At 32.7% G+C, this 16,002-nt stretch overlaps 1 protein-coding gene across 1 annotated transcript in view; it reads left to right on the forward strand.

The window, feature by feature from the left end:
* Positions 1-14,131, forward strand: part of dpr11 (defective proboscis extension response 11) — an 836,108-nt gene extending 821,977 nt beyond the window's left edge. The window contains exon 9 of the mRNA XM_067761430.1: positions 14,106-14,131. Coding sequence (XP_067617531.1) covers positions 14,106-14,113 — 8 coding nt within the window. The 3' untranslated portion in view covers positions 14,114-14,131. The remainder of the gene's footprint in view (positions 1-14,105) is intronic.
* The last annotated feature ends 1,871 nt before the right edge of the window (positions 14,132-16,002 follow it).

Consider the following 16,002-nt stretch of genomic DNA (forward strand, 5'->3'; position numbering starts at 1 on the left):
AAACCAATCCAATCACCATGTTTCATTCCTTTTTGCGTATATGGTATAGAATTATGGCATTTTTCATTTTTCGAAATTTTCGATATCGAAAAAGTGGGCGTGGTCATAGTCGGATTTCGCCTTTTAAATACCAAGATAAAGTGAGTTCAGATAAGTACGTTAACTAAGTTTAGTAAATATATATCGATTTTTGCTCAAGTTATCGTGTTAACGGCCGCGCGGAAGGACAGACGGCCGACTGTGTATAAAAACTGGTCGTGGCTTTAACCGATTTCGCCGATTTTCACAAAAAACAGTTATCGTCATATAAGCTATGCCCTTACAAAATTTCACAAGGATTGGTAAACTTTTTTCCGGCTCATGGCATTAAAAGTATTCCAGATAAATTAAATGAAAAAGGGCGGAGCAACGCCCATTTTGAAATTTTCTTTTATTTTTGCATTTTGCTGCACCATATCATTACTGGAGTTGAATGTTGACATAAGTTACTTATATGTATACTGTAAAGATATTAAATTTTTTGTTAAAATTTTAATTTTAAATATTAAATATTTTTTTTTTTAAAGGGGGCGTGTTCGTCATCCGATATTGCTAATTTTTATTTAGAACACACATAGTAATAGGAGTAACGTTCCTGGCAAATTTCATCATGATATCTTCAACGATTGCCAAATTACAGCTTGCAAAACTTTTAAATTACCTTCTTTTAAAAGTGGGCGGTGCCAAGTCCGTTATACAAAATTTTACTAATTTTCTATTCTGTATCATAAGATCAACCCACCTACCAAGTTTCATCGCTTTATCCGTCTTTGGTAATGAATTATCGCACTTTTTCGGTTTTTCGATATCGAAAAAGTGGGCGTAGTTATAGTCCGATTTTTAAATGGTGATCTGAGATGTGTGCCCAGGAACTTACATACCAAATTTCATTAAGATACCTCAAAATTTACTGAAGTTATCGTGTTTACGGACAGACGGACGGATATGGCTAAATGAATTTCTTTTTTCGCCCAGATCATTTTGATATATAGAAGTCTGTATATATCTCGATTAGATTATGCCGTTACGGGGTACCGTTATGTGAACAAATGTAATTAACCAGGGATGCACCTTAACGTTAAGCTAATCGTTTATCAAAAAATTTCCACCGTTTCCGTTGAAACACTTCCAAATATTATCGATAAAGAAATTATCAAGATAAATTGTATCTCGTTTTTAACCGAAACGAAAAGCTTTCGTTAACGTTAAAAACGTTAACAAAAACGTGATACTTTATGTTTGAATTGTGCTGGCAATGCTATAGCCATGGTGAAGCCGTAAGGTGCTAACAGCGAGCGAACATACACACACAAACTCCAGGTAATTTGTTTGTGTAATTCGTTGGTGGTAATGTCAAAAATACTCTGAGAAATGTTCGTACTGTCAAAATTCATGAGAAAAGTTGCAATCAGCTTGGCTAATGCTTTCACCTTTAATGACCCCGCCATCAATCAGCTTTGCCAGCATAGTTTGAAATTAATAATCAACATAAACGATTTGATTTCGTTTTGATATGGTAGAAAACGAAACAAACTCATTTCGTTAATTTGACGTTCTTAACGTTAATAAACGAAACGAAATGACTTTGTTCCGTTTATTAACGTTAATTATCGTAACGAAATGATATCGGTTCGTTGGTTAAGCATGCCTGTAATATTCTAACGAATTATGTGGAATCCTGCTTATTATTGCACTTTCTGCTTACGTTCGAATCACTAAGCTGTTGAATAAATCACTCCAATATTCAGTATTGCAAACTGGTCTTTATTTATATTACTTTGGGAGTAGTACGTCACAATTATACTTCACAACCAATAGCGTGTTTAAATCAAAACGTATTAGTTAATACTCAGCTTGGGCTGCCTTTATACTCTCTCGAATCCTCCGCAAATTTACTAACGGCTTATTGATGCTAATAATCTTATTGTTTATTGTCAATTTCTTTGTTTGACATTCCCAAGTGTTCTTAGTTTTATTAACAATTGTTTTTGTTTTATCGGCCTATTGATAAATGGTTCAAGGTTGACTCGAGCTCAAGGCCAGAACAATAATATTTTTCTAATGATAATTGTTTTTTTTCATGTTTATTGAAATTTCTGTGATTTTTTTAAAATTAAAAATCAAATAATTATTATTTTGGTTGTCTGAAAAAGATATGAATATGAATTATAACTCTCTAAATGTCAGTTGAAAGTTTTTGAATATGAATTGCAACAACGTGAATATTAATTGAGGAGATGTGTGGAATAACGGTATAACTCAAATATCAACCTTTTGAGAAAAGTGAAAAAAACTTAACAATACAGGTAAAAATAAATTTATAATAATCCTACTTGGTAAGATTTTAGATAGTATGATTCTTTGATGAGAAAAAGTAATAGATTTTATATATACATAATTTTATTATAAAATGGATGATTTCTTTTTTTTTTGAGTTCTACCGTTATTCCATAGATCGAATATCAAATATTTTGATTGAGATACTTTATTAAACAAAATAGTAGATACATTAACAACCATTGTTAAATACATTATATTCTATTATTTAGAAATGCTTATAAATATTTGTTATTTCTTTTTGTTATTTTTAACAATCTTTTTTTTACTACTTTTATCATTTTTAACCTTTTTTCTATTTTTAACAATGGAGTTCTCTGTCTGCCTAGTCGTTTTTGAAACCACTTTAATTCTTTTATTTTTAGTTCTTTCTGGTCTACGACATTGAATATATTTTCATACCTTTTCGATGCTTCACTACTGCAAAATTTTATTAGAGAGTTATACCGCTTTTCCCTAAATGAAGCTATTATCTTTGTTTAAATATCACTATTATTTTCTAAGATGGAAAAACGGTGTAACTCGACTTATACCATTATTCCATACATCCCGTCAATTGTGATTTTCTGAATATTAATTGTAAGTTTCTGAATATTTTGTTGTAATAAATAACTCTTCGGAAGTTAAAAAGTATATTAATGCTATTACTCGCAACGATTTGGGCCATTATTTTGGTCTAAGATCCTTTTAAAAAAAATTTTTGTAATAAGGGTCGTGGTCTTCATCCAAAGTCGTTCCTTTTTCAAAACACTTTCTATTATGAGAATAATCTAATTGACGAGTCTTGTGATGATAGCTTGAACGGATTAATAAAAAAAAAATGTTTTTTTTTTTCAGTTAAATAAAAAAAAAAATGTTGTCTTTAGCTTTAACATTAAAGTACATGTATTTAGCATATGATATGAAAAAGGTTACATTGAAAACTCAAGCGCATGTGTCGGCTTTTCTTTGCCATTTCATCTAAAACTTCATCAACGGTAACATTTTGATCACGGTGGATGCTTAGTGATGCACAGCCATTCAATCGATTTTCACTCATCGTGTTTCTCAAATAGTTTTTAATCAGCCTAAGAGTTGAAAAAGATCTCTCGTTCGTTGCCGTTGTTACTGAAAGCGTACACAAGATTTCCGAGAACATGTGAACATTAGGAGAAGCCACAGAATCGCATTCCTGTAATATTAAAAAAATAAAATATTAATCATATATAAATTGATAAAAAAAAAAAAAAAAAACGAAGTACCTCCTTCAGGAATAAGTATAATTCATGCTTTTTGAGCCTATGCATGAGATCTAACGTATACGTATATAAAATTCAAAAGAAAGAAACTGATCGAATAGAAAAAAATTTAATTTAAAAAGTCATATTTACACGGAAAAAACACTAATGTGTTTTTTACATTTTAAAATGTGAAAAAGACATTATTTTTTCATTTATCAAATAATTTGAATTTTACATTTTTGAAATGTATTTTTGATATGAAAAAAAAATTTAGATATTACATTATAATAATGTGGTTTCCACATGTCAAATTTGCATTATATTTCAAAATAGGAAATGTGTACTTCGAAAAAATGCTGTAAATTTAACATTATTTAAATTCGGAGAATAAAATCAAAGCACGAGAATTAGTATCGTTTAGTTCCGCAAACGAACAGAACCGTAAGCAATGTTTATATGTATGTTTATATCAGGCATGCTTAACCAACGAACCGATATCATTTCGTTACGATAATTAACGTTAATAAACGAAACAAAGTCATTTCGTTTCGTTTATTAACGTTAAGAACGTCAAATTAACGAAATGATTTTGTTTCGTTTTCTGCCATATCAAAACGAAATCAAATCGTTTATGTTGATTATTCATTTCAAACTATGCTGGCAAAACTGATTGGTGGCGGAGTCATTAAAGGTGAAAGCATTAGCCAAGCTGGTTGCAACTTTTCTCATCAATTTTGACAGTACGAACATTTATCAGAGTATTTTTGACATTACCACAACGAATTACACATACAAATTACATGGAGTTTGTGTGTGTATGTCCGCTCGCTGTTACCACCTTACGGCTTTACCATGGCTATAGCATTGCCAGCACAATTCAAACATAAAGTATCACGTTTCTGTTAACGTTTTTAACGCTAACGAAAGCTTTTCGTTTCGGTTAAAAACGAGATACAATTTATCTTGATAATTTCTTTATCGATAATATTTCGAAGCGTTTCAACGGAAACTGTGGAAATTTTTTGATAAACGATTAGCTTAACGTTAAGGTGCATCCCTGGTTTATTTGTAGCTTTTCGCCTCGACGTAAGGACAGAAGAATCATGCAAATATTCAGACGCATGGAGTTTTCATATTTGCCTTTTCATTCCGATGAATGTAATCGCGGTTGAGCAAACGAGCAAACGCCTGAATTGATTATATTCGCGCATGCAATAAGTTGTTTGATTTTAAATCAATGTCGATTATGTTCGTTTAAGCAAGTTGGATCATTGAACACGATCATGTTGCCGAATGCAATCGAACGTTGTTGTGTTCAATTTTTGCTGTTGTCTGATATGTATGTAGATGGTCGTTAGACAAATTTACAAGGAAACTTTTTTATGAAATTATAGTAAAAGTTTACATGTACATTTGTATATTTAATAAATTGCAGAATTATTATGAAACAGAATATGATTAAAATACAAGTGTTCACTTCGTACATACATATGCTTGCATATTAAAAATATAATATCACCAACAAAGTAAATACGTAGCAGAATTATAAAGAAATTTATTAACAAAGACATAAAAACATCAAATATTTGAATTGTAACGACCTAAAAAATCAAATGATCCTGTGGCAAGGGAGAGGGGAGGGGTTTAAGCCCCAAACCTTCCCCCCCCCCCCTCGCTACGTCCCTGATATGAGAAGAATTTAACTAGAATTTATCTGGCCACATTCAAACCATTAAGTTTTAGACTGAAATCTAACAACGAACATCTCGTTAAAAATACCAGTTGCTTATTTAGAAAAAAACAGCTACCAGACTAGTTAGCTTGGCATTCATATTAGATGTAATATCATTTACTAATTGTTTGTTTGACTGTAGGATTTGACTGGGTAAGCGTGTGTCCTTCCATAATGTACAAATGCTGTGCACTACAAAAAAAAATGTATTCTTTCTCAACGCTCTTGTTTTTGAAATGAAGTTTTTCTCCGGTCGGTATTTGTTAGAAAATTCAATTAAAACACTAATGGAGCTGAAATTTATGACGCACATTTGGATATTATTAAGTGCATATACATTAGAGATGTTTTATTTGTTTGTGCTCATGCTCGCTGGTATCCTTTTAAACATATCCTCAGCGGTGGTCTCTATTCTCTCATGGAATTAAAAAAGTGGATACATCAATTAATCTTGTTGTGTACACGCCATCGCCAACATGTAGAGACTTGTAAAGCGTTTCGAGCGCTTCACGATAGGCACGATATGCGGCTTGAAGAGCATTATTTTCGTTTGCCGATAGAGAACTTTACTTTTCAATTGCCTACTTAATTCAAAGTAGCATTTTTTGGCAAGAGTGATTCTTCGCTGGATTTCTAGACTGACGTAGTTGTTTGTGTTAATTACGGTTCCCTAATAAACAAAGTCGTAAATATTTCAAAATTATAGCTGCCAACAGTGACGTGCTTCAACCGAAAAAAAAGTTTAAAATAAGAACTTTGCGGTAAAAATTTGTATTAACTATGTATGTATATATCAAAATAGTGTAATTTCTTGAGTGCACGATATCCATATCATATGATGGTTTGAAGGTGCACCTTCGTAGGCAAGTAGGAAGAGAATAAAAATAACTGTATTTGTCGGCATATATTTATTTAAAGAATAAGTGACAGAATATATCTGTGTGATAATCTTACAGAAAAATGATATCATATTTACACATATGGCTATTAATTCCTGCCGACACATAAGGAGCGCATATGTGTATAAATGAATAAGGAGTGAACACAAATTTAAGCAGAGACTTACATCAATGCATATGTATATAAATACATACATAAAAGTATTAAAATATTTGAGCTTAAACGGTGCTAAATCTGATGTATTTTTACATATTTCGAAAAATATTCAAATATGGAACGTAAATGGTTGGTAATGAATGCCGATTTTAATTAACTGCTTATTACTCGTACTTGATGTGCACCGGCTTAATTGCTTTGACTGATAAACACTCGCCCTTAACCATTACAATTAATTGTAAAGTTATTTTTCCCAAGAATGAATAAAAGGATATATTTCGGTTGGTTGGTCAGCCAGACAATTCCACAATTTCGCTAATAGCATCCGCACCTAAAGGAAACTCATTGCTATCACTGGCTGAAGTAACGAAAATAAAATTTTCCATTCACTATGAAATCACATGTTGCCCATAAAAGTACAATCGCACATACCCTACAAAAAAAAATTTTTACGGTTGCATAACCAGTCACGCCTGATACCTCTGCTTCGCGATAATTTATGCTGATTGGGAGGAGCAACAAGGAGGTTAAAGTTTTCCTTTACCTGTCACTCTTAACTCAGGGGAAATCGCCCACTTCCTCTGCTTTCTAATACTGCTGTCGATAAGATTACCTTCTTTACCGGAGCTTCCTTGTCCTTTCGCATATCATGCGTTTATTTGTTGTATATGGTTTATGTAAGGTTGAGCTGGCCAGTCCTCGTGGACCCTAAATAGACTGAGTGAGTCCGTAATGTTACCAGAAGTTTGCTTAACGACCAAATTGAAAACCGTTAACAAAAACGAGAACATTATAAAAATGGATGGAGGATTTTATAAAAAATGTGTGTCCTGTTGTCGAACACTAGAAGCTTTCTAGGACCTATCCTACTTGTTGCTTGTATACATAGCTGGAGTGTTAGACTGGCGTTCGCAGGGTACGAGCACAATACATGCTCGACCGTTTGCACCTGCAACCCGCTCTTTCCACATTTACTATGTTTGACGAGGCCTTATTTAAAAGTGTAACACTTTCAGTCAGTCTTTTTACTGGTAAGAGTAACTTTGTTAGTCGAAGGTCGTATGATATGTGAAAATATGCAGCTGCGTTTGGTTCCACGCCTTTCGATCATGTGTACCCATCGCCTTCTTTTATACGTCGTCTTTAGCCAGCTCATTCGCTTTCTCATTTCCATCTATCCACATATGTCCGAGCACCCAATATACATAGATGTATGTTTCTCGCTATCCCAATTGTTAGATAGATATTGCTTGGACTCTAATGTCATATTTAAATTTACTCAATTTAACTAGTTAAATGGTGAAAAAAATATAATTTAAACTGTGACATAAGTTTGATATATAAGACAAAACAATAAATAAAAAAGAAATGTAAGGCGCAGACAAAAGCATGGTCCGGTCAAATTAGACAAAAAATAAGATAAGTGATACGGAAAGTTACAACAAACTGAAAATTAGTAAAATTATTTAAAATATAATTATAAGTAAAATTTAGACACTCCTCAATGTCAAATGCAAAAAAAAAAAAGACTTTTCGCGATTTTCAGCAAAACGGTATGTTTTATCATAAAAATATACATATGTATATACGACAATTTTAGAGCTTAAAATTATCTACAACAAACGTCTCAACAATTTTTCCTACGAGCTACTACCATTTCTGAGAAATTACGATCCAAACAGTTGAAATCGTTATACTATGCACCAATATATCCAGAGTTTTACTTAGTATAATTTAAAATATTTTTCTGTCGGTCATTGTAGCTTAAACTTATATGAGGTAAAATTAAACCAGTGTAACCACGAGACAACATCTGTCCCCTATACTGCTACAATGTATAAAATACCGTTATTTTTCAGCTATACTCAGTATTGAAAACACATGTTTACTCGTTTAGTATGATAAAAAACGCGCTCATAGGTGGCTTGGAAACGTGTGCGTATTATGACGATAACCTCCGAAGAGATTTTAGGCCGAGCTTCTCTTCCAATTTGCGTCGTGTTCCTTTTAATTTTTACTACAAATTGGCGGGACGGGACCTATTTGTTTTATGCCCACTCCGAACGGCAACTGCAAGGAAGACGAGAACTTTTTATGGCAGAAAGACACTCGGACTGCTTGCAAACACTGCCGGCATTATGACGATTACGTAATATATTTTTATGACAAAACATACCCTTTTGCTCAAAATTGCAAAAAACTCAGTTTTTTGACCTTTGGCCCTGAATAAAACTTTTTCCATACACTGGGTTGGTGAAGAGTTTTTCAATTTTATTTATATTTATATTTCAACAATTGTTTTTGTTTTTATCGAGGTGGGGATGGTATACCAGTCAAATTTATTAAGATTGTACTAGTACTACCATTTATTGTTGGTACCTTAACCCACATTATAAATCACGCCATCACAACCTCTTGCTTTCCATCCCAGTAGTATGTTTATGTATGTTCTGGACCACATTTTGTATGGAAAACTCGGTGCATGTCTCACCCTAAAAATTCAATACTTTTGGCCAGTCTGTCACCAATCTGGCTTTAGGAATGGGGCCAGTTCATTATTTTCGAACCAGCCTGGGTGAGTCTGGTGGTATTAATGAGACCAGTTCTATATTTATATTGACCTGAAATTTTTAACACCTCTCAAGATCATTCAACAATGTCTTTGCCTACATTTAGGCGCATACGCGCTTGCGGTTTGTGTTCCGTTCTTCCGGTTTGTGTTCTGGCTGATCTATAAGAAAAAGCTTTAAGCTTTTTGCATTTTCTATGAAAAACTCGGAGCATAGCTCCCCCTAAATACTCATTCTATATTCTTCCGGTTTGTGTTCTGGCTGATCTGTAAGAAAAATAGCTTAGAGCTCTTTTGCATTTTATATGGAAAACTCGGTGCATGTCTCAGCCTATCAACTTTACTTTCAGGGCAGTCTGGGATGGGTATGGTCGTAGGAATGAGACCAGTTCCATATTTATCTTGACCTGAAATTTATGTCACCTCTCAAGATCATACAACAAATTCGTTGACTAAGTCGAGTTCGGATTTTTAAAGGGGCCCAGATTTTTAAAGGGAATCAGATTTTTAAAGGGGCTCAGATTTGTACAGAGTCCCACGACTTTGTCTTGGAGCTCCGATATACCGCCCACCCCCATCCCCCAACCAAAATGAAAGTTGTTAAACAAAGCCTCCAACTAAAGGTTAATAATGCTGACAGTTGTATAAATGTTTAAAATGTTACTAGACATAGTCCCGTTTTACCAAATTCCATACGAGCGCTCATTGTGGGACCGTCAAATTGTGGAAAAACTAATGTTATGCTCAGTTTAATTGACAGCCCAAACGAGCTTAATTTCCGAAATGTATACATTTATTCAAAATCATTATATCAACCAAAATATATCTATCTAAAAAGGCTTATTGAGCCGATAAAAAGAATAAATCTTTATACGTTTATGTTACTAATTATAATGGTGATGATGGCGATGATGATGATGAAATTTGGCGGGTTGATAATTTGAAAAACTATAGTAATAAAAATAATGTTACTAATTATATTGGTGATGATGATGATGATGATGTAATTTGGCAGGCGGGCAGTGTAAAAGAAATTAAAGACATGGAAGTTGATACATTGCCAACCGTTGAAAATTATGTGAATGATAATGATCTTGATAGTAAAACAAACATTTATTCGAATGACATAGATTTAGAATATTCTACAGATAGTTCTCCGAAAGAAAATGTTGAGGGGCAAGCGATGAATAACCTACAAAAAAGAAGCGAAAGCCTATTGATATTATTAATTAGAAATGTTTTAATAAAAAACAAAAACCAGATAATGTTGTTAGCGTTAGACGAAAAATAAATTTTTGTGAAAGGCCAGCTTCGCATATTCCAAGTAAACCTCATGATGATGAATTAATAAAAAGAGCTGTACAAAGCAATGTAATGAAAACTAAATCAAATATTGATAAAAAACCTGAAAAGCGAAAATCTGGTGATATCATTAATGAGCAATGTTTTCATAAAACCCAAAAATTAGATAATGTTATTGGCGTTAAATAAAAACTAAATTATATGAATAATTGTGAACGACCAAAACCATATATTCCCAGTAAACTAAATGATGAACAATTAATAAACAAGGCTGTAGAAAGTCAAAATCAAGCTGAAACTTTAAATGATAATACTTCTGTAACTGAACATGATATTTTGAGAAGAATCGAAGAAGATCTTAATATGCGGGAAAGACATAAAACTGTAAAACGTCAGAGTAAAAATCAACTAAATGAAGATTACAAACGGGTAAAGCTTACTCACTCCCCCCAATTTATTATTACACAATATAAAATTGCTTAAAGATATTAAAATGCTTGATACATTGTATGGTCTGAATAGAGATTCAAATAGACAATGGCGGTTTGGACTCAAACCATTAAAAATTATTAATTTTTTTATTAATTAATTATTATATAAATTTTTTTTTAATTATTAAATAAATTATAAAATTAAAAATTGCTTCAAATAAATGTTTTCATACATTTATAAAAAAAAAAGCAATACGGGCATTCCCCGATTAAATCATACAAATAAACAAAATTGGTTAATTCGTTGTAGTTCTATAAATAGAACAAAAACAGCAACAATACCAAAGTTTCTTTGAAAACCGCCGTACCAACAAGCATAGCTTTAACACATAATTGCATACGAAGTATGCAATGTGTAAAAGATTAAAATATGCAAAAGGAGGCAATTGGGAAAAAATTTACAACAACTAAGGCATGACGTAGCTGAATGCGTTTGTAACCATTTCAACTGTCGTAGGAGTGCGGGTTCGACTCCCACTCCCGGGAGAAAAGGCTTTAAAGAGATTTACAAGGTATAATCGAAACAGCTGTCGCCTTGTCCGTCCTGATGTCACGTTGTTTAAAATTTTCCCAAATAATTACTAAATCTATAAATCTTGTAAAATAAAGTCGCTAAATGCCATGTATGCACATAACTTCACACAGAATGCTCCGATTTTAAAACGGTTTTGTGCATTTGAAAGCTTAGCTACGTGAGATGGTACAGTTAATATAATTTGAAGGTATATATTATAAGGGCGTGACAAATTGCCAAAATGTAGAAAAAAAACATAAAATTTTTGTTTACACAGCTAGAACTCATAAAAGGAAGGATGGATTTGAAAAATTCTACCTTTCACTAAAACTTTGAAATATTTACCTTCGTTCTGCATCAACTACTTGATTCCTTTCTTATATTAGCCAAATTGTTTAAACAAAAGTAACATTTTTACCAAAAAATTCGTGTGTGTGATTGTTCGGTATCAACTGTGCGCGCTAATTGCTTCTGAGTGAGCCATGATGCGACACATACGTACATATGTACATAGCATCCGCTGCGTTATTTAACTTCGGGCGTAGGTTTGTAGGCATGTATGTACATATGTATGTATTTTCATATCACATAAGCTTGACATATGTATGTACATACATATTAATGCAACATAAATGGTTAGGAATGCATACATCTATTGAAAAATACTCTTTCGTTAAAAATATTAAACATTTCCTTAAAATTCTTCAAAAAAGGTTAATTTTTTGGTATTTCTGCATCACTACATATTATAAAACAAAGTCGCTTTTTCTGTCCCATGTCCCTTTGAATGCTTAAACCTTTAAAGCTACGCAACGGATTTTCTTGCGCTTTTTTTTAATAGATAGAGTGATTGAAGTTTGTAGATTGTATAATAACATCCATTAAATAGTGGAGAAATACTGTTATTTTTGAAGTTTCTAATATGATGTATATACATATATAAGAGAAAGTGGTGTTAGTTACACTATTTATAACTCAAGAACGGATGAACAGATTTGGCTGAATTTGGTAAAGGGTAGATTAGAACCAGGAGACAGACATAGGACACTTTTTATCCCGTTCTGGATAGTGTCGTGAGATCAAAACGTGGACCTGGGTAATCCTGGCATATGTTTGTACAATGTAGGTATCAAATGGAAGCTGTTTATGAGTACTTTGATACGGGGTAATTTTGGTACCGGTGGGTGACTAGGGTCTCGAGATATAGGCCAAAATGTTGACCCGGGTACCCCTAGAATGTGTTTATAGAATATGGATAACAAATTAAAGCTGTTGATGAGTGCTTTATTACAGGTTACTTACTATTCATACCTATTGGTGACTAGGGTCTCGACATTGAGGCCAAAACGTGGACCCCGATACCCCTAGAAAGTGTTTATACAACAAGGATAACAAATGAAAGCTGTTGATGAGTGCTTTAGTACAGGGTAATTTTCAAATCTATTTGTGACTAGTAGGGCGGGTCGATTTAAAAATCGCTCACTGCTCTATGAAAATCGTATTCTAGGGATCAAAATAAGAAACTATGCCGAAGGAACCATACCTCTAAAGCGAACTCTGATGCCCCCCCCCCCCCCTTTGGGTCGAACTATTGGGTAGGAGTAATTTCAATTCTACCTGCTGTGTCTTGTGGTGGCTTAAAAAAACAACACAAGCAATTTTACGATCTGCAATTGTGTCACAGTGATACCTTCATTTTTTAAAACGGTTGAATAAAAAACCCACACAACTATGTTTACGACATGCAGATGCATCACAGTGAAGTCTTGGTTTTAAAAGGGGGTTGTAAAAACGCTAATTTCTAATAATTTTTTTTAATTTCTTTTCTATTACTAAGTTGAATTCATTTCTTCATTTCCATATGTTCTGACTAAATAAATTTCTAAACAGAAAAATAAACTCCAAAAAGAAAAAACATAGGCATTTCAAAGTGGGATTTTTCAAAATTTGCCCCTACGACCAAAAGGGGGGGGGACATCAGAATTCATTTTAGAGGTATTGTTCCTTCGGCAAAGTTTCTTATTTTGATCCCTAGAATATGATTTTCACAGAGCAATGGGCAATTTTTTTCCTCCCCACAAATCGACCCGGCCTAGTGACTAGGGTCTCGAGATATAGGCCAAAACGTGGATCGGGGTAACAGTGGGATGTGTTTTCACATTATGGGTATCAAATTTAAGCTGTTAATGTGTGCTTTAGTACAGAGAATTTTATACCGATGGGTGACTAGGGTCTCGAGATATAGGCCAAAACGTGGACCAGGGTAACACTAGGATGTGTTTTTACATTATGGGTATCAAATTGAAACTGTTGATGTGTGCTTTAGTACAGAGTAATTTATACCGATGTATTATTTACGATCCTTTTTTTGGGGAAGTAGACCAGAGACGGGCTGGGCTGATACTGAAATTAGGACTAGGATTGGGACTGGAACTCGGAATGGGACTGGAACAAAATACATGCCACCATCTGGGAATGCCAATAAGAAATGAAGAAGAATGGGAAAAACTTGAGAGAAGAGAAAAGAGGGAAGGAGAAGGAGACTGAGAAAGAGATAGAGTGAGACGAAAATAGAGATAGATGAAGCGAAAAAGACGAAGGGAGAAGTGCATCAAATGATTAAGAAGAAGTGAAGAGGGAGAGGGCAGAGTTAGAGGGAAAAAGCTTATTAAAATATATGCAGATATACCAAATTTAGGTCAGAACAACGTCTGACGGGTCTGCTAGTAAATTATAAAATTAAAAATTGCTTCAAATATATGTTTTCATACATTTATAAAAAAAGCAATACGGGCAATCCCCGATTAAATCATACATTAAAAATTAGTTCTAAAATGTTTTACAGATTGGTAGAGATAAATGGAAAATGACACCAGGTCTGTTCGAGTTAATATTTCATAGAAAACCACAACGTTATATAAAGGGTGATTTGCACACTTATCGACAGTTTTTTTTAGATTAAAATGCTCACAAGCGTAACTATAACCCAGATATTCAAATTAAGGGGACAAAATCGTATAAATACAGACATATATTCAATTATGATCCACACTCGTTCATAAGCGGTAGAGATTTATTGGAATCAATCGATTGCCGTGAAAATATTTATCAATATTGGAATAATCCTAATGAGTTGGTGGATAGATTGTGGTTGCTTATATCTTCAACAAGTGCTGGTCATAACAACCATCAAAACGAGATTATATCAATTATTGAAGAGTTGCGAGAAGCAAAGATTATTAAGTAATATGAGCATAAATAAATTTGGACATTCCTCATTTGGTAATATTCGATCGAAGACGAAAACAATTCTAGACCGAAATAAAAACCTTAATTTAAACAAGAAAAGAATAATTAACCTAGCTGCTCCTATAGAAGACGATGATGCCATTTCGAAAGTATTCTTTTTCGAAGAGTTAAATAAGATAAAAACTAAATTAGAACATCAAATCAGAGAAATAAATACAATCCTGAATAATAGTATTAAAAATGATGTATCGATTCTTGATGATTTAATAGATCGGCGAATAAAAGTTGAATGTGGGGAGGATTTAAGTAATATAAACAACTATTTATCTATTATTGAGTATTATTTGATGCGTTTCGTTGTGTTGAAACAACATCCTACGGAAAAAGATGTTGAAGTGCTAAAAATAAAGTTCCTACTATAAAAGCATTAACAAAATGAATAACAAAAGAGCTATTGTAGAAGAATTACATAAACAAGCTAGAAAAAATTTTAAACGAAGACGTGTTATTATTAAAGGAATCGATGATTTATGGCAAGCTGGCTTGGTGGTAATGACTCAGTATTAAAATAGTAATAATCATTGTCAGTATCTTTTAACTGTAATCGATACATTTTCCAAAAAAGCATGGGTTGAAGCAGTTAAAGATAAAACTAAAGAAAATGTCACAAATGCAATGGCGAAGATTTTAAATTCAAGTAACCGCATACAGAAAAACCTGCAAATAGATGATGGAAAGGAATTTTACAATACTAACTTTAAGAGATTATTACAAACAAAAAATATAAATCATTATTCGACATTTTCATTATTAAAACCATCTATAAAAGAGCGATTCAATAGAACATTAAAAGGAATGATGGGGAATGAATTTAGGAACTTCTAAATGGATTGATATCTATAAAAATTTAGTTAATGATTATAATAATACTATTCACAGGACCATCAAAATGACTCCAAATGAGGTAAGTTCCTCGAATGAACAACATTTATTGGATACTGCATACAACAATTTAAATGTTTTTCATAGACCAAAATTTTAAATTAATAATGAGGTTAGATTAAGTAAATATAAACATGTATTTGAAAAAGGGTATACACCAAATTGGACACCAGAAGTGTTTAAATTAAAGTCAATTAAAAACACAAACCCTACAACATATTTACTTGAAAACTATCAAGGTAAGGCTATTAAGGGGTGGTTTTACGAATATGAACTCTTGAAAACTAAACTCCCTCATGTATATTTAATTGAAAAAGTTATGAGAAGTAGAAATAATAGAATTTATGTTAAATGGTTAGGATTCTCTTCTGAACACAATTTCTGGGTGGATGTTAATGATTTAAATTAATAAAATAAATAAATAAAAAAAATATATAGAAAAGTGTTTTAATAATTATTTCAGTTAAGTATTTAATGATAGTCTATCAACATGTCGCTTACATTAACAATAAGTGGTAATTCATCTATACTGGTTGCAAATTATTTCCCTC

This window comes from Eurosta solidaginis, chromosome 1, assembly GCF_040869045.1.
Source record: "Eurosta solidaginis isolate ZX-2024a chromosome 1, ASM4086904v1, whole genome shotgun sequence".
NCBI classification, from domain to species: Eukaryota; Metazoa; Arthropoda; class Insecta; order Diptera; family Tephritidae; genus Eurosta; species Eurosta solidaginis.